This window comes from Equus quagga, chromosome 20, assembly GCF_021613505.1.
Source record: "Equus quagga isolate Etosha38 chromosome 20, UCLA_HA_Equagga_1.0, whole genome shotgun sequence".
Classification (NCBI taxonomy): domain Eukaryota; kingdom Metazoa; phylum Chordata; class Mammalia; order Perissodactyla; family Equidae; genus Equus; species Equus quagga.
In genome coordinates this window covers 33395015-33415005 of record NC_060286.1, presented here as the reverse complement: position 1 = coordinate 33415005, position 19991 = coordinate 33395015, and the positions used below count along the sequence as shown (strand labels likewise).

The window sequence follows — 19991 nt, the reverse complement described above, 5'->3', positions numbered from 1 at the left end:
AACCCTCTTGCAAATCCGTTTTCGTCTGGGTTACTGATGTGTTTGGGTTTTCTTGGCTTTAAAAGATAGTAGAGATGAGGTTGACTTTCTAAATGTGATGTTGTTTTTATTGACTTTAGACAAAAAAGACAGTGGACATCTTTGTATTGTAGATTATTTTTAGAGTATCTGGGAAGGACAAAGAGAAAATATGTTCATTTTTCTGCATTTGCTTTTTCCGTGTGTGTGTGTGTGTGTGTGTGTCTGTGTTCATCTCTGTACTCCCCAATGTAGTCACACATGTTAATCCTTTTCTACCCTTTAAGACCAGAAGATAAAGTAAGGAAAGGCAAAAAGGATCATAAATATTTTCTTAAAATGTTAAAACTAGATCATTTGTTAACTAAGTACAGTTTCTTCTCTGGGACACTGAAAAAGTACTTGAGTCTTTTCTAAAAACGTTTCTTTTGTTCTTAAAGATATTTTGATTTATTTGAAGCATTCGGGCAAAGCAAAAGGAAGGATGGGCTTTCGAGGGAAATGGTGACATCGGGGTCAAGAAGGTCACATGAAGTGGTAGGATTTGGCTTATGGTGTGTGTGTGTTTGCACATGTGACACACATGTCCTTTATCTGGTAGAATTAGAAAAATGACATCTGTTTTCTTGAAAGTGAGGGGAGTAAATGATTCCAACAGGATTAGAAGTGTGATGGAAACATTATGACGGATTTGATCACAATCAGGTTTGTTTTTTTCCCCAGCCCAGAAAACACTAAGCTTGAGAAATAACAAAGGGGAAAAGTTTCCCCTTTCCTAGTCCAGAAGAAAGAAAGTTGCAGAAACAACAGAACAGGAAAATGTTTGGAATGATGCCTTTGTTTTTTTGGCTTAGAGTAGATGGTTCTAATGGGCAGGAGTTACTCATTGCGTCTAGAATTCTCTCTCTGCTGTGTACATAATAAATAAATGTTCTATGATTCCTCGCCCTGGTTCCTTCTTGAAAGCTGAGAGAGTTAAATTTTTTTTCCTAATGATTTTACCTGAGTGTATGAAACAAGATAATAGTTTTTGACGTTTTTCCTTCCCCGGCATGCCTGAGGGAAAGGACACATTTCAATCACTAAGAGTAAGTCACAGTGGCAGTAATTTGCACCCAGGTTGTGAATCTTGAAAAAAGCCCCGTGGGTGATTTTGTTATACCCCTATAGAATTATTAAAGTAGGTAGACCATAGTGAAATTCATACACATACTTTGGCTTTGTAGTTTGGGGGAGTTTTTTTCAATTATTTTTTATTGTAGTAAATAGACATAGCATAAAATTTACCATCGCAACCATTTTTAAGTGTACGGTTCCGTGGTATTAAATATATTCATAATGCTCCGCAGCCACCACCACCATCCGTCTCCATAGGTCTTTTCATGTTGTAAAACTGAAACCATATCCCCATTAAACACTAACTCCCCATCCTCCCTCCCCACAGCCCCCGGCAACCACCATTCTGCTTTCTGTCTCTAGGATTTTGACTACGCTAGGTCTCTCGTGTAAGTGGAATCATACAATATTTGTCTTTTTGTGACTGGCTTTTTTCACTTAGTGTAATGTCCTCAAGATATGCCATGTTGTAGCATATGTCAGAATTTTCTCCCTTTTTAAGATTGAATAATGTTCCATTGCATGTATATACCACATTTGGCTTATCCATTCATCTGGCAGTGGACACTTGGGTTGCTTCCATGTTTTAGCTACTGTGAATAATGCTGCTACAAGCAGGGGTGTACATATATCTCTTGAGGCTCTGCTTTCAATTCCTGTGGGTATATACTCAGAAGTGGAATTACTGGATCATATGGTAATTCCATTTTTAATTTTTGAGGAACTATCATACTATTTCCCATAGCCGCTAGACCGTTTTATGTCTGACCAACAAGGTGGGAACAAGGGTTCCAGTTTTCCCACATCCTCACTAACACTTGCTATTTTCTGTTTTTATGATAGTAGCCGTCCAAATGGTGTGAAGAGGTATCCCATTGTAGTTTTGATTTGCATTTCCCTAATGATTAGTGATGTTTAGCATCTTTTCGTGTGCTTATTGGCCATTTGTGTATCTTCTTTGGAGAAATGTCTGTTCATGTCCTTTGCCCATTTTTGAATTGGAGTGTTTTTTTAAATTGAGCTTTAGGAGTTCTCTGTATTTTCTGGATATTTCTCCCTATCAGGTGTATGATTTGCAAATATATTCTGTGGGGTGCCTTTTTATTCTGTTGATACTATGTTTTGATGCACAAAATTTTTAAATTTCCACTAAGTCCCATCTGTCTATTTTTACTTCTGTCCCTTGTGCCTTTGGTATCACAGCCAAGAAACATTGCCAAATCCTAGGCTATGTAAGTTTTATCTTCAAACAGTCCACACATTAAAATATAATTTATCATTTTGAATTTCTTGAGCACTTTTTCCTTGTTAATATTATTGTATAGATATTTTTTATGTCCCAGGAGTGAGGAAAATAAACCAGGTACATATATTTTGTTTTTAAAATCAGGATGTTGGAAGTTGCTAATCTTTTGTTCTTTGGGCCACATTTGGAAAACATCAGTTTAATCACCCAAATTATTCCTTTCGAAACTAAAAATAATTCTTTTTAGGGCCTTGTGTGATTGCTGTCACTTGCCACAAGACAGTAGATGAAGTTGGTTGCTGTTTGAGGTGGGAGGTGGGAATAACTTCGGGGGACCGAGGCGGCTCAGGACAGCGTCACCTGAATGAAGTCTCTGAGCGCGGCATCTGGGCCCAGTTTTGCAAGGCTTGAATTCTCATTCTGTCGGAACACTAATAAATGAGTGGAACTGGCTTGGCTAAAAAAGCTTTCCAAAGTCTGGTGGACAAAGTACAACAATGGTTTACTAATTTCTAAAGAGAGGGTAGTCCCTTCCAACGACGGAACTATTGCTGTCTGCCTTCACGATCAACCTCTGTTTTGTGTCAAGGCACCTAGTGATTTGAATTTTAGAAGCCAGATACATGTTTGGAGAGCGTGACGTCAAAGCAGAGGGAAGTGGATTGTAGACAGAGGCATGTTTATTCAGGCTCTGGTGCGGCTGGTTTGACAGCAGGCTGCCGAAGGTCCTCACCGCCTGATGCCCACGGTTAGTGTCTCTCTCCTGCAGAGTACAGGACTCACACGGTGAATTCTGCCTCTTTGACTGTCCCTTTTTCTGTGTGTCATTCTAATCATCCCCACCCACTTACAGTCTTTGGCCAGGCAAGTTATTATCTAATTGATGAGGCTTCACCTTGCTAAGTTACAATCACATTTTCTGATTTCTCCCTGACACGGCTAGGTCATCTGAAGTGCATTTTTAGGAATTCCCCCACCGTTTGTTAATACATAAATGTATGTTTGGTGATATGTAAATGAAGTGTCCGGGTTTGTAGTTTTTGTTCTATCTAACATTTGAAGTATTTGACGCAATTGATTACTCCCTCCTTTTAAAGACACTGTATTTGTGAGAAACTTTTTTTTTTTTAATTCATTTATCACTGCATTAGCTGGGGTAGCTTTAAGCGCTGTATGAGATATGAAGGAAAACGTGGCACTGTCATTCCAAGCGGGGAGAAACTAGAGAGGGTTTGTATTGTGCTCGGTTGAGAGACTTCAGAGCGCAGGAAGGGAGGAGAAATTCCTCCGTGCAGAATTCCTCTCCAGCTTTTCGAAGAACAGCTTAGGTTGTCCTCACCCTCTTGTGAGTCTGATCCCAAGAACATGTCAGTTTGGGATTTGGGTGACTGGAGCTCAGAGTTTCCAAACAGTGATTTGTTTTCCAGAGATCTGGGGAAACTGTTGTTAGAAAACACCTGTCCCTGGCTCTGTGTGCTCCCCACACTTTCCAGCAAGATTGCCATTTTTACTGCAGGATCATTTGAAAGTGTTAGAAGTGTCCTTTTGATTCTATCTGACATCTTAGTTTACTTATCTGAAAATGACAATGTTCTATCATTTTTCTGCCTTAGGAAGAAAATGAGGAGAAACAGCTTTTTCATTCCAAGTAGGATGGACAGCTGTTTTGAAAGAAATGTAGTCATATATTGGTATTATGTTTTAAAGATTTACTGAGATTCCCTGTGCTGTCACGACAGTTTCTGTGAGTTTCAGAAGTAGAGTTTCTTCGTTAGGAGAACATTCGTTCGTAACGTTACCTAAATTGTAAGGAAAGAGATTCCTTCGCTCCGTGCTCTGTTTATCCCTTTTGGCGGGTTGTGGTGCTGAAAGTTACCTGAAAGCAATTTGGCGTCCACCGTATGAACCAGCGTGGCAGGGTGACCATCACAGCTTAGCACATGACAGCTGTGTTTGCTCGAGAAGTTACAAGTCCTTAGAGCTAAAGCTACTGAGGAATTTCCTTAAGCTGAGACTAACCTTTCTGCTCACTGTCTCTAAGATGTGCTCACAATTACAGACGCCATCAGTAATGTTTCTCGTGGAGGGGAGGAAGGCTGCTATAGTGTACTGGTGAAAAACAGCTAGACGCTTATGCATATGGAAAAGACTGTATCTGTTAAGGTTCCAAATAATTTTCTCATGGAGTTGAGTAATAAGGAAGAAAGAAACATACAAAGAAAGTTCTAGTTTCTAGACATGGAGAAAAAATAAGAGTAAAACATCACTTATTGTCACCAAGCCAATTGCTCATAGTGTCATCATGTCCATTTGAAGAGATTAATGTCCATACACAAAAATTATAAGCACAAGAGAAAGAGTTTACCTTATGTAAGTAAATGACTTAAAATTAATCCAGGTAAATAGAGGTTTCAAATCAACTAATGTATACTGGATATCTATTATGTGGGACCCAGAGAAGACTGCATTTCTGCATTTTTTTCCTATTTTCTATGTAAATCTATGTGCCAGTCATTTAAAATTTGTAATTTCTCATTGATTCAGCGTGTATTTATATACTGCCTCACATGCATGTCTGTGAGAACATGGTGCTATGTCTATGAGAGGAAGTGCTTGATTGATTTTGTGTAACAGAATGACCATTAATGGTTGGATATCTTCCAAATTGAATCTGACTCAAGTTAAATAGCAATGGTTAATATTAACTAAGAGAGATTAATTACATGCCAGAAGTCTCTTGAAATAGTCTATCCTGAGAAAAAGAGAAGTAATTTGATGATGTGTAAGTCCATATTCTTTGGGGATACTTACTTCTCCCCTTCTCGGGATACAGAATAAGAGACAGACTCTGATAAAATCTTAATACCAGGTATCATTAGCTTAGGTCTTGGGGTTTATATGTGGGTGCCTGCTAGACATGCTTCCCCCTTCAGGCTGTGCTCATGTTGTTTCCCATTGCTTAAAACACTTTAATCAGTGCCTTCCTCTTTCTTCCCCACTTCTAATTTCTACATATTGTGAGAGTCTCAGCTTAGAAGCACTTTCCCCAGGAAACTTTCTGTATTAGGGTTCTCTAGAGAAACAGAACCAAGAGGATATAATTTATAATAAAATGTTTATTTATATAATTAATGATTGTATATTTAATAATTAAAATTAATTATTGTAACCTATAATTAAAGTAACATTATATGTAAACTATAAGGAATTGGCTCACATGATTAGGGAGGCTGGGAAATCGAAAATCTGCAGTGTGGGCTTGCGGGCTTGACATTCAGGAGAGCAGATGATGCAGTTCCAGTCCAAAGCCCAGCAGACAAAGACCCAAGAGAGCTGATGCTGCAGATGAAGTCCGAAGGCAGTCTACTGGAGAATTCCCTCCCGCTCAGGGAGGCCGGTCTTTTCATTCGATTCAGGCCTTCAACTGATCGGATGAGGCCCACCCACATTAGGGAGGGCAGTCTGCTTTACAAAAGCCCACCAATTTAAATGTTAATCTCATCCCAAAAGACCTTCCCGGCTGACACATAAGATTCACCATCACAGCTTCTCTCTTCTCAGCCTAACCCAAGTTTGGGTTTAGGGCCCTGGATGCCTGAATTAATATTGTCAGTGCTATGCCACTTTTGCTTTTGACGAAACATTAGAAATACCTTATTTTATAAAATTAAGAAGTTGCAGCATCTCTGGTTTGCAATTATACTGAATGTTCTAGATGTGACCTTAGCAGCTCATGGCACTTGAAACGAGATTATTCTCTTTTGTGGTCTGACTGCTATACTTCTGTTAATGTGACTCAGGATTTCACCCATTTTAGCCACCCCCCCCCCCCTTTTTTATTTGGTGAGGAAGATTGGTCCTGAGCTAACATCCATGCCAATCTTCCTCTATTTTGTATGTGGGACACCACCTCAGCATGGCTCAGTGTGTGGTATATAGGTTCGCGCCCAGAATCTGAACCCGCGAACCCCAGGCCGCCGAACCAGAGTGTGTGAATTTGCCACCAGGCCAGGCCCCATTTTAGTCCATTTCATCACTCTTTGAATTTACAATTAAATCACTAAATTTTTTGCCTATGTGAGCTACTGTTAGGCCAATTTCCTTCTCCTCTTCCTGTCCTATTTTTCAGTAATTGATGGCATTTAACATGAAGTGTAGATTTTCACATTTATAATTCCTATTTTAAAAGATTAATAGTTATTTAGCCTATCTGATTGATCTTAGAACTATAGAACCTTGGAGGCAAAATGAACATCTTATAACAAAAAACTGGGGTCCAAAGTAAATGTTGCTTTGATTTTATCAACTAATTAGTGACAGAGCTGAATCAAAGATTTGTGTTTCCTGGTGTCTAGTCTAGTGATCTGTGACTCAACAGACATCAAGTACCTGTTATATCTCCAGGTAATGTGTTAAATGCTATATTTTGGTTAAAATAATGTTAGAATGTCTGATAACTTTATAATATGTCGCTGCCCATTTCAGTGGTAGAAGAGGAAATATTTAGATATTATCCAGCCAATAGGTCTATGTCTTTGTATAATGCAAAACTTAATAATCATTTTGTTTTATCTTTGCCTTAGTTATTGATAATATTCTTAAAGCAGCCAAGGTAGGGATGTTGCTCTCCTGGCTGCTGTTCAGAGCTCTTCCCCTAGGTGTGTGTTTTACATACCATTGATTTAACAATTATTTAACCAACTAGAGATCCACCTGGTTGAATTGCATTCATTCCCTTCCCTGTCTCTTCTTTTTGAGTAATGAAATAAGGTGGTTTTTATATCACTGGACAGGAAACCTATCTTACTATGAGACTGTGCTTTTCCTTGACTTTTTGTTGTTTCTACGTCCAATAAAGATTAACATGTCAAACTGAAGAAATAAAGAAAATCTAGCTTTTAGGTTTATTATTGTTTCTTAAGTACCACAAATGGCAGTAAATCACCTTCAATTGGATCAGTACCCCCATTTGTCCACCCCTCCTTCGAGAATAAGTGCATTTTACTTAAACATATTGGAAAATTTGGAGTTGAATGTCAATAAATTTCAATTTCATTCCCTTTGGTGATAGAGTCCTCATGAGATGGCAGGCATGATAATATGGATTAAAAAATAATGATTGCTGTTTAGTTTTTTGAATTTTGCATTTAGTGGCTGTAAGCAGTGTGAATAACAACTTAAAATGTTTGCTTTGCTGCTGACTAAAACACAGGGCAGTCGTATTATTGGGAGCAGATACTCGGCTTTGAGACCTTGGGTCTGAAAAGTCAGATCTCCACATTCTTCTTAAGTGTGTATTGGATTGGTCATTGACAGTAGGTGATCAAAGGGCTTGTGGTGTTAGTTGTGGTGGGTGGTATCTAGGCCCTTCTCCTAGAGAGCGGGTCTCCAGAGATGCCGGAGAGAGGAGAATATGCCTCTCCTGGTTCCTGATTAGCAAGACTTGGGTGAAGAGCAGGGTGCGGGCCATTCATCTCAGGAGCCAAGAAAACCTTGGGCTCCATCTCTATTGTCACCCTACCTTTCAATTGACAGCAGCTAGTCTTTCAAGATTTTAAGCACCTTACAAGATTTTCTGGTGCACCATTCAATAAATCATTATCAAAGATGAGAGAGAATTCATTATGTCAGACTCACTTTAAAAATTGTAATTTTGGGGAGTGGCCGCATGGCCAAGTGGTTAGGTTTGCATGCTCCGCTTCAGCGGCCGGGGGTTTCGCCGGTTCGGATCCTGGGTGCAGACATGGCACCACTCATCAAGCCATGCTGAGGTGGCATCCCACATGCTACAACTAGAAGGACCCACAACTAAAATATACAACTACGTACTGGGGAGATTTGGGGAGAAAAGCAGGAAAAAAAAAGGTTGGCAACAGTTGTTAGCTCAGGTGCCAATCTTTAAAAAAAAATTTTTTTTTTAATTGTAAGTTTGTTCTTAAATCATTTTCAAAGAAATCAATAATCCAGAAATGAATGTTTTCATTTTAGCCTCCCATTGTGGTTACTGGAAGAGGGCATCTATCTGATAATGAAACTGAGAAACCCTTTCATTCCCCGAGTTTCCTGTTGGGAGTGTGGAGTTTCTGAGCAATATGTAGCATTGGCTGGATACGCAGTATGTCGCGTTTTACTGCCAGCTCTTTGTTTAAAAAGGGCGTGAGAGTTTTGGGCCAACAGCAACGTGAAGTCAAGGTTAAGTATGGCGTCATCTTACCACCTGTCACATGAATAAACCCGGATTCATAAGCAAATATGTTGTACATTTAAATTTTTATCAACTCAGATAAGCCAGCTATAAAATAATTAGCTTTCTCTAATTATTATTTGCATGTGATTTGGGGAAACTTTTTCTTTTTTGCTCCAGGAAAATCTTTAGAGGAGAAAACTTGGCCCCCACAGTTGTATCCACAGGTTAATGGACATGTGAGGGAGGTTTCCTCCGTGATTGCAGGGGAGAGGGGTGTGTACTCATAGAGTGTTTAAATGCCTATACGTGGTGAGAGTTGGTTCTTCAGAATAATGTCCAGCTCCTTACGATTCAGGATCCTGCTCTCCAGCTACTTGGATAGGTGCTTAGTTCTGCCACACAACGTTTCAACATCTGTTTAGAATAAGTCCTTCCAAATCTTATACAGAAAAGCATCTGTAGTCTATGCTGTTTTTAGGGATGTATTTAGAGGCCGTGCTATAATCTCCTTCAATAATACATTGTCTCATTTAATAATTCTAACCATCAGGAATTGGCCCTCTTGGTATTTTGGTCTGGATAATTCTTGGTTGGGGCGGGGAGGTTGGGAGTGGGGGGACTCACCTGATCATTGCGGGATGTTTAGCAGCATCTCTGACCTCTACTCACTAGGTGCCAGTGCCACCCTGCCCCCAGTTATGACAGCCAAAAATGTCTCCCAATATTGCCAGATGTACCTTAAGGCACAAAATTGCCCCTGGTTGAGAACCACTGCTCTAAGGCCAAATAGAATGTTAGAGAAAAGTTTTTAGCAATTATCCAGTTTTTATTTTTTCATTTTTCATATGGCTATGATTTACTTAAGATCTCATGACTTCTTAGTCACAGAGCTAACTTGGGTTTCCTAAGTTTTCAGTTGGTTTCTCTTCCTACCATACCATGCTTTCCTCGTTTGGGTTTAAGATACTCTGACCCTCTACTGATGGGCTTGTCCAACTACATGGGTTCTGTTAGGGCAGAGCCAATCCTTTAGTAACCTACTCCATACTGAGTACATAAAACCTGTAGTTTTCCTTAAGTATCCACTGTACATCTTGTTTTGGGTTGTTTTTCTGAGAAGCAACCTTGAGATGAAGATTTGTGTAAAAGTGGCTTATTAGGAAGTGTCCTCAGGAAAAGTTGGTAGGACAGTGGGGAAGTGGACTGGGACAAGAAGGAAACCAAACAAGGATAGAATATCAGGCAAACTTGCAAGGAGGTAACTTGAGCTCAGTCCCACAGGAGAGCTCTGGCGACGGTGTAGATCATCTCTCAGAACTATGCAAATCAGTTACGAGATAAGTGGAGTATTTGCACTTCCCTCCCCATCAGTCATTGTTTAAGGTGGAGTTTCTTGCCTGGACACCGTTGACCTTTAGGGGAAAGTTCTTTGTTCTTCGTTGCAGGGAGCTGTCTTGTGCATTGTAGGGTGTTCAGCAGCAGCCCTGGCATCTGCCTGCCAAATGCCAGGAGCATCCCAACCCTGTCCCCAACCCACTTGTGACAACCAAAAATGCCTTAGACATTTTAACCCTTGGAGGTCAAAATGGCTCCCAGTTGAGAGCCCCTGGTTTAGGGGTTGCCCCTGGGGAAGTGTGAATTCCCAGGAACTTCAGGCTCTCCGGCGGAGTAGTCTTTGGCTGATCACTTTGAGCCTGGGAGCAGCCCTCAGACAGAGACATGGGCGTTGGCTGTGGGGAGTGAAAGCACGCCAGGAGCCATTGTGCAGGAAAGTTAATGCATCCCAGTGGATGTGAGTCCAGCATGACATCATCTGGTACGGGTATGTGAACTTACTCAATTTCTCTTCCTCAGCTATGTGAGCAGTAAGAAGGGAGCTGGTATGAAGGTCTGGTTTTCCTGTAAGGGCTTGTATGGATCGCCTCAACCAAGTGTGACCTACATCCTAGTCAGCCTCATCGGGGCAGGACTCGAATCACCCTGCCGTTGCCACCACACACCCTAACTACTTCTCCCCTAGGGCTCATTTTAATCTCTGTCGAATTGGTCTGGTCAGAAATCTGGTTTGAGAAAGAGCTTAATAACTTGGAAACGTTCCCCCAAGACCAGAGTTTCTGATTTTTGTTTGCTGCATCACAGAAAATTATGTGTTTGGCTGCATTTTTCTAATCTTGGACCTATTGTCTTTCTGCCTTCCCTCCTATCCATCCATTCATTTATTCAACATGTGTTTACTGAGTGCCTAATATTTGCCCAGAACTTTGCTAGGTGCTTGGAATACAAGAGGAGACAAAAGAGATATGGTCCCTGCCTTCATGGAGCTTTCAGTCTAGTAAGGGAGAAAGACAAGAAAGAAGTTGTAGCTCAAGGAGCAGGGTTGTCTGAAAATGCCCATGAATTCTCACTCTGAGCTTCCGGGACAAGGAGAACTGGAGGTTCCTCTTCTCCCAGTAGGAGGGGCTGTGCCCACTTCTTATGGGACTGGTGGCTTTGTCTTCTCAGTAGAGGTGATTACAGCTTCGCAGGGAAGCTGGCATTCTTAGACAACTCCAGTAAACAACCGGCTTAGCTGCCAAAGTCAGACTGCCTGGCACCAAGTACTGTCTGTACAATCCTCTAATGTCAAGGCCGTCTAAACAGGGAGATGACCAGGGGGCTCAATGTCTCTACCCAGAAGCAAAGCCAGTAGTATGATGGTTCCTGTAAGAAGATGGGATACCCATATCTTTTCTTATTTTATTAGTCTAGGCCTTTTGCTTTTAAATTTTCTCTTTCCCCAATAAAGCCTATCTTTACCCCATGCTGTGTGATGTGGGATTTGTCTTCAAACCGACATAATAAGTGCTATAAAGAAAAAAGCAGATTTAAGGAAGATGCTGTGTACTTGGATTATTAGAGTCATCGATAAGACCTATCTGAGAAGGTGATGTTTAATTGAGATCTAAACAGTGAGGAGGTAAATCATGTGAAGACCTAGGGGGTAGAGCCTTCCGGGCGGAGGCAGAATATGGGAAATCCCTGAGGAGGAGAAGAGCTCCATGTGTTTGAGGAATTGAAAAAAGGCTAATCTGGGTGGCTGGAGCATAGTGATTGAGGGAGGGGAGAATGGACATGGCGAGAAGCGAAGTTGAAGAAGTACAAAATACAGTAGGGCCAGATCATAAGAAAAGGCCTCATGGGCCGTGGTTAGGAATTCTTATTTTATCCAAAGTACTGTGGGAAGCTACTGATTTAGATTTTTAAAAGATAGCTATTGTTCCTACATGAAGAATGGTTTAGAATGGGAGCTGTGAAATCTGGAAACTGATGTAGTGGTCTATTTGAGAGGTGGTGATAGCTTTGGGTAGGGTCGTGACATTGTAAGTGGAAAGGCGTGGAGAGAATTGAGATAGATTTTGGAGGCACAATTCACTGGAAAAGTCAGCCAACAGGATGGAGGGGTGAGAGAGACAGTCAAGGATGACTCTCAAGTTTTTGACTTATGCTACTAGGTAAGTGATGAGATAGGGGAAATCTGGGAAGAAGGTTTGTTGGGTGGCAGGGGAAACAGGATAAAGACTTCCATTTTGATCATGTTAGATTTGAAATGTGAGTCATCCAAATAGAGACTCAAGAGGGCAGCTGGATATGGATATATACTAGTTAGAAATTCAGAGACAAGGTCTGAGCTGGAAATGTAAATTTCAGAGTCATTGGCATACATGTGATATTTGAAGCCAAAAGCCTGGATAGGCTTGCCAAGGGACTGGGTTTAGACAGAGAGGAGTTCCAGGGACTGGGCCCTGAGGTTCTCCAATATGAAGAGGATGGAGACATGAGGAGGAACCAGGAAAAGATACTCAGATGATGGGCTATCTCTAGTGCTTTTGGTTAATGTAACAAAAGTTAAAACTGGGGGTTGGGAAGAGAAAGGAATACTGTGAATCCTTCTTTGTATTCAGGCTTGGAACCACAAGGAAAGTTAAAAGAAACACAAAGGTCATGAACACATACTTGGGCAATAAAATTGTATGGCAGTACTCAGTTATATAGATCATCCAAATGATACAGAAAGTGATTTTATTCATTTTTCAGGATTTTCATGGAAATGAAAACACAAAATTTCAGAATTTTAGGAAGCCTCCCCTATGCCAACAAGACCAGTTGGTGTTTCTCCTGTGTGGTCTCATTGTGTATATCCTCATGATATCCACATCGATATATAGAATCACATGATGGGAAGAACCATCAGGAGTTGACACACTGTTCCTTCTGCCTTCCACACCCACCCCCTTCACTTCCACGCCGTAAGTACACAACTCTTCACGTGAAGGCCTCCTTCTCATCTTTTGGTTTAAGTGTCATCTCAAGAGGCATTCCCTCAGTAGTACATACCCCTTATAACCTTATTCTCTATCATAGCATAATACTACACATGGTCTCCTATTAATTTATTCAATCGTTTACTAATTTTTGTCTTTGTCTCTCATTAGATTATAATTCCACAAATGCAAGGACATGTCAGTATTTTATTCTAGTCTGTACATGTTTAATAAACACTTTTGAATGCATGAGTAAATAAGTGATTATGAAAAACTTTTTAAATTCACATAAGCAGTGACATGAGTTCTTTTTTCTTTCCCTACAAATGTCAATATCTTACCAAATGTAATCTTATTATTACTTTTCGATGTCTAGGTATGTGACAATGCTTGCTCCCACCTCCAACTTTCCTCAGTTTCTGTTGATTTCTTAGGTTTATACTCCATCTGCCTACTCTTCAGCCTACCACCATGTATGCTTTTTACTACCTATAATTCTGTGCTCCCTCCTTACCTTGTGTGTGTGAGGAAGATTGGTCCTGAGCTAACATCTGTTGAAAATATTCCTCTTTTTGCTTGAAGAAGATTGTCACTGAGCTAACATCCCTGCCAATCTTCCTCTGTTTTGTATGTGGGACGCCACCACAGCATGGCTTGATGAGCAGTGTGCAGGTCCATGCCCGGGATCTGAAATAGCAACCCCAGGCTGCCAAAGCAGAGCACGTAAACCCAACCACTACACCACTGGGCCAGCCCTCCTCCTCACCTTTTAAAGCAGCTGAGGCCTTTAATAACCATATTTTTCCAGCCTCCTACTTGCCTAATTTCAACCTGAGGCTTTGCATGTATTTCTTGTGCTTCTGTGTAGCCTACCTCTGGCCTGTCCATTTTATTCCATATCACTGGCTCCATATTGACTTCCAATTTCCAGGTAAATATCTGGGCCAGTGCTCTTGTTGGGACCCCCAGGCACTGTAGTACTTATTTACTCAGGGAGGGGGTTGAGAGTTGAGACAAGTAATGGCAGGTGATGGAATGATCAGCTGTGACTTGGCTGATACGTCAGTGCTGTCCCCCAGATAATTTACCTCTGCTTTCCTTGGAGGTATAATACTTTGGCACCAGAAGTAGGATTTGCCCTGGAATTTCTCCACTCTATGGATGTCTGCCTGGGGTTTTTAACTTTCAGAGGATCTTCAGCTGTGATTTTTCCAATAAGATATTTTGTTTGAATTATGTCTCTGACTCTACTCACTACAGACTTAGTTATTTAAACAATCTTAAAGAAAACACTCTGCCTTAGTTATGGTTCTATACTGTTGGTTTTTATTTTTCCTTATAATGGTCTGATTTAATTTTTAAAGTTCCTGCCGGTAGCAGACATTGTCAGATGTGTTGTGTTTCTAGCAACCCCGAATTCTGTGTTTGGGACGTCCTTACATGGGAGTCTTGGCATGAATTGGAACCCAAAATGTCACATAGTTGGTATCTCAGCCTTCCTTGCAGCGTGGGCCCAGGCATGTGACCTTGGTTTGATCAGTCAAGTACACCCACCTCGTCTGTGAATCTAGAGCTTGAGAGGAGCAGAAGCAGGAGCCGTGGAGAATCTCAGCAACGTCCGGTTTCCTGAGGCAGTATCCAGTGTTCATTCCAGTGGAGGGCATGTGTAAGCAGCAGGTGTTCAGTAGTTTTGGTTGTAGCAGCAACAATGTGCTCATGACTCTTCTATGACCTGATACTTGCCTGTGATCTTGACTCCTATGAGTCTTTCCGGGAATTCTGTGGGTCAAACAATATCCTTTCAGTTGACTCCTATTTAGAAATCAGCCAGAGTTAGTTGCATCTAAGAATACTACCTTTCGTCTTTACTTATTTCCCCGTATATCATCATTCTTTCTTGTGATCCTCTTTATCACTTCTTCACCTGGTACCATTTTGTATTCCACTTTTCGAAGTTTATGGTCATCTGCATTTGTGGCTGCTCCCAGAAATCTTGTAGCACCACTACCATCCCACGTAGTGCTGACTCTCCATCAAGCCTTTCCTCCTCTGAGAGGCTAGGGTGTGATGAACTGAGATGAACTGAGCCCGTTCAGATTGAAGGATGTTAACAGATCACAACTGCGCAATCAAACGACGTAAGCTGCAGAAGACTGATGGATGCATCATGCCTAATGAAGAAGCGCTAGAAGCACGCCCATGAGAGTCAGGAATGAGATACGGATGAATTCATTATGATTATCTTTGTTCTGGAGGTTTTGGCCATTGTGATCAGACTGAAGTAGAAATACACAGTAAACAATAAGAATTTTAAAAAGAAGGAGATTAGATCAATATTTGCTGACTCCAGGAATCAACTAAAAGGCTAAGTGGTAGGATAATTTAGTAAGGTCACCAAAGCAGAAAGCCCAGAAATAGAACTTTACATAGTCAAACAATAACCAGTTAGAAGAAGTGTTGGAAAAAATGATGCCATTGAATAAGTTTGAAAAGATTAAAAAAAAAAAGAATATGACACATGCAGAATCTACATGAAAAATTTGTAAGACCATGGAGAGAACAAAGAAGAAGACAAAGTATAAAAGTATTGACACATTTGGCTGGGAAAATTCAACATCATCATGGTATCAATTCCCCTTAAGTTAATCTGACCCCAACAGGCTTCTCTCATTTTTGTTTTCTGTTTGGAACTGGACAAGCTGATTCTAAAAATCATGTGGACGAAGAACTAACGATTACCAGAAAAATTCTGAAAAGGGAAGATTAATGAAAGGGTACTAGTTGTACTAAAAGTTTAAAAACTTATTCTGCAGTAATGAAAATAATGAGATATTGGCACATGAGTGAGTCAACAATTCAAAGGAACAGGTTAGAAAACCCAGAAACAAACCCAAATCTACACAGCAATTAAATGAAGGTCTTATTTCAAAACAATAGAGGAAAAAAAGATTATTCAGTAAATGGTGTTGGGACAACTGAGTAGGCATCTAAAAAAAAAAGGTTGGATCTCTATTTCATAAATTACGCCAGAATGATTTCCAGATGAATCAAACTAGTCATATTAAAAAAATGAAACCGTAAATTACCAGAAATAAGAGAAAATTCATTTATTTAACTGCAAAACAAATCACACCACCATAAAAAAGTCAAAAGACAAAGCACAGATGGAGAAAAATTTTTATAATTCACCTCACAGGCAAAGGGCTAATTTCCTTAACATATAAAAATGTTTACAAATCAATAAGAAAAAGATCAACAATCCAGAAAAATGGGCAAACCTTATGAACAAACAGTTCAGAAAAGAGGAAGCATGTAATATGAGAAATGCAATGGCAATATGATACTTCCATGACATGTTAGCACTTGGTTGGTGAGCGTGTAGAGAAACTGGCATTCACATACTGGTGGCAGGAGTGTACATTCCTACAACAGCAGTGATGGGCAATTTGATAATAACAAAATTTTGAAAGCACTTTTCCTTTAGCCCAACAATTTTATTCCCAGAAATCTATCTTATAGCTATAGTTACACGTATGTGAAATGAAGTATGGAGGAAAATAAGCTTTGTAATAGAAAAACATTAGAAACGACTGAAATGTCTTACCAATAGGTGGCTGGTTATATAAATTATGGTACATATGCACAACAGAATAAGAGGCAGCCACTAAAATAGAATGTGACAGCTATAAGGAAAGAGCTCCAAGGTATATTGTTAGGTTGTATAGAGCATAACAGGGTGTATAGTGAGCTACTTTAATTAAGGGAAAGTGAAAGTATATATTTATATACACACACATTCATATACTATATGAGATAGTTATTATTCCCACTTTTCAGATAAGGAAAATGGAGGGTTAGAAAGGCTAAGTAACTTTTTCAAAGTAACATGGTTAACAAAGACCACAGGAATAAAAATCTAGAAAATCTAACTGCAGAGTCTCTGCTTTTTACTAATCTATATTCTCTCCAATGAGGAGGAGAATGTGTGCTAGTTGACTATATATGCTTGGGTTTATTTCTGGGCTCTAGATTCTGTTCCCTTGTACTATTTGTCTGTTTTAGTGCCAGCCCCACACTGTTTTGATGACTATAGCTTTATAGTGTAGTTTGAAATCAGGAAGTATGATACCTCCTGCTTTGTTCTTCTTTCTCAGGATTTCTTTGACTATCCAGGGGCTTTTGTGGTTCCATATAAATCTTAAGAGTATTTTTTCTACTTCTGTAAAAAGTGCCATTGGAGTCCTGATAGGTATTGCATTGAATCTACAGATGGCTTTTAGTAGTATGAACATTTTAACAATATTAATTCTTCCAATCCATGAATACTGGATTTCTTGCCATTTATTAGTGTCTTCTTTGATTTCTTTCATCAATGTCTTGTAGTTTTCAGCATAGAGATCTTTCACCTCCTTAGTTAAATTTGTTCCTAAGTATTTTATTGTTTTTGATGCTTTTGTAAATGGGATTGATTATTTCTTTTTCAGAAATTTCAGTGTTAGTGTATAGAACCACTACTGATTTTTGTTTGTTAATTTTGTATCCTGCAACTTTATTGAATTCATTGCTTAGATCTAACAGTTTTTTGGTTGAGTCTTTAGGATTTTCTATGTATAAAGTCATGTCATCTGCAAATAGAGACAATTTTACTTCTTCCTTTCCAATTCTGATACTTTTTCTTTCTTTATCTTGCCTGATTGCTCTGGCTAGGACTTCCAGTACTGTACTGAATAGGAGTGGTGAGAATCGGCATCTTTGTCTTGTTTCTGATCTTAGACAAAAAGCTCTCAACCTTTCACCATTGAGTATGATGTTAGCTGTAGCCTTGTCATATATGATCTTTATTATGTTGAGATATGTTCCTTCTATGCCTAATTTGTTAAGAGTTTTTATCATGAATGGATGTTAAGTTTTGTCAAATGCTTTTTCTGTGGTGCTTGAGATGATCGTGTGATCCTCTTTCATTCTATTAATGTGATGTATCACATTGATTGATTTGCATATGTTGAACCATCCTTACGTTCCAGGTTAAATCCTGCTTGATTGTGGTGAATGATCCTTTTAATGTGCTGCTGAATCCGATTTGCTAGTATTTTATTGAGAAGTTTTGCATCTATATTCATCAGGGATATTGGTCTGTAGTTTTCTTTTCTAGTAGTGTCCTCTTCTGGTTTTGGTATCGGAATAATGCTGGCCTTGTAAAATGAGTTTGAGAGTATTCCCTCCTTTCTGATTTTTTGGGAAGAGTTTGAAAAAAGATTATTGTTTATTTTTCTTTAAATGTGTGGTAAAGTTCACCAATGGAGCCATCTGGTCCTGGGCTTCTCTCATTGGGAGATTTTTTAGTACTGATTCAATTTCCTCACTAGTAATTGGTCTATTCAGATTTTCTATTTCTTCCTGAATCAGTCTTGATATGTTGCACATTTCTAAGAACTTTTCCATTTCTTCTAGGTTGCCTAGTTTGTTGGCATATGGTTGTTCATAGTAGCCTCTTGTGATCCTTTGAATTTCTGTGGTATCGGTTGTAATGTCTCCTTTTTCATTTATAAGTTTGTTGATTTGAGTCCTTGGTTAGGTTAGCTAAAGGTTTGTAAATTTTATCTTTTCAAAGACCAACTCTTAGTTTGGTTAATATTTTCTCTTATTTTTCTGTTCTCTATTTTATTGTTTCTGCTCTAATCTTTATTGCTTCCTTTCTTCTGCTAACTTTGGGCTCAGTTTGTTCTTCTTTTTCTTGTTCCTTCAGGCATAGAGTTAGGTTGTTTATTGGGATCTTTCTTGCTTCTTAATGTGGGTATTTATTGCTATGGACTCCCTTTTAGAACTGCTTTGGCTGCATCACATGAGTTCTGGTATGTTGTGTTTCCATTTTTGGTTGTCTCAAGAAACTTTTTTTATTTCCCCTTTCGTTTCTTCTTTGGTCCTTTGGTTGTTCAGGAGAATGTTGTTTAACTTCCATGTGTTAGTGAATTTTCCAGTTTTTCTCTTGTTATTAATTTTTAGTTTCATGCCATTGTGGTCAGAGAAGATACTTGGTATGATTTCAGTCTTCTTGAATTTGTTTTGGGACCTGACATATGGTCTATCCTGGAAAACGTTCCATGTGTACTTGAGAAGAATGTGTATTCTGCTGTCATTGGATAAAATGTTTGCGTGTGTCTGTTAGGTCCTTCCATTTGTTTTCATCACAAGACATGGCACTACTAAAAGATGGCCTGGGGGATTCTCCTGCTTATCCCCCTTCTGTAGTACCAACCCAGCTTTTTCTTAGAGGTCAAAATCAATCACCCCAGCCAGAAGAGTAACCCCCTCTTTCACCTGTTGATTCAGAGACATGAGAGATTAGAGTTGCCAGGTAGAAGTCTCAACTTGCAGTTCAGTGAAATCATTGCTGTGATCTGTGCTAGTTCTACCCTGCTGCATAACACACCACCACAGACTTAGTGGCCTAAAACAACACTCACTTATTACCTCACAGTTTCCATGGGTCAGGAGCTCAGATGTAGATTAGCTGGTTCTCTGTTCATAGTCTCACAGGGCTGCAATCAAGGTGTTGGCTGGACTGATTTTTCATCTGAAGGCTCAATTTGGGGAGAATTTACCCCTAAGCTCAGATTGTTGGTAGGCTTTATTTCCTTGTGGGTATAATTGAGGGCCCTAGCTTCTTACTAGCTGGAGGCCACCCTCAGTTCCTAGTGGCTGCCTGCAGTTCCCTGCCTCATGGCCCTCTCCATAGGCAGTTCCCAACATGGCTGTTTCCTTCTTCAAAGCCAACAGGAAGATCCCTCCAACCTGCTAAGTCTTCTTATATAGCAAAGTGGAATCATGGGAGTGAGATCCCATCAACTTTGTCATATAACTTATTCAAAGTTATAATAACATTCAAAGTGACATCTCATCATTTTTGACATATCCTATTGATTAGAAGCAAGCCACAGGTCCCACTCATACTCAGAGTGAGGCGATTAAACAAGGCTATGGGTCATTATGGGTCACTTTAGGTTATGTAAACCAAATAAACGCCATTCATTTCCAGGACAAATAGTGTGCCAGGATTACATTTCCCCCTCTCGGAGCCCAATGTCATGACGTCTGGGCCATCAAAAAGAGAGTATTCCTAGCA

At 39.7% G+C, this 19991-nt stretch overlaps 1 protein-coding gene across 1 annotated transcript in view; it reads left to right on the top strand.

The window, feature by feature from the left end:
* The first annotated feature begins 2201 nt into the window (after nucleotides 1-2201).
* CATSPERB (cation channel sperm associated auxiliary subunit beta) overlaps nucleotides 2202-19991 on the top strand; it is a 132647-nt gene continuing 114857 nt past the window's right edge. Inside the window, exon 1 of the mRNA XM_046647891.1 lies at nucleotides 2202-3128. Coding sequence (XP_046503847.1) covers nucleotides 3120-3128 — 9 coding nt within the window. The 5' untranslated portion in view covers nucleotides 2202-3119. The remainder of the gene's footprint in view (nucleotides 3129-19991) is intronic.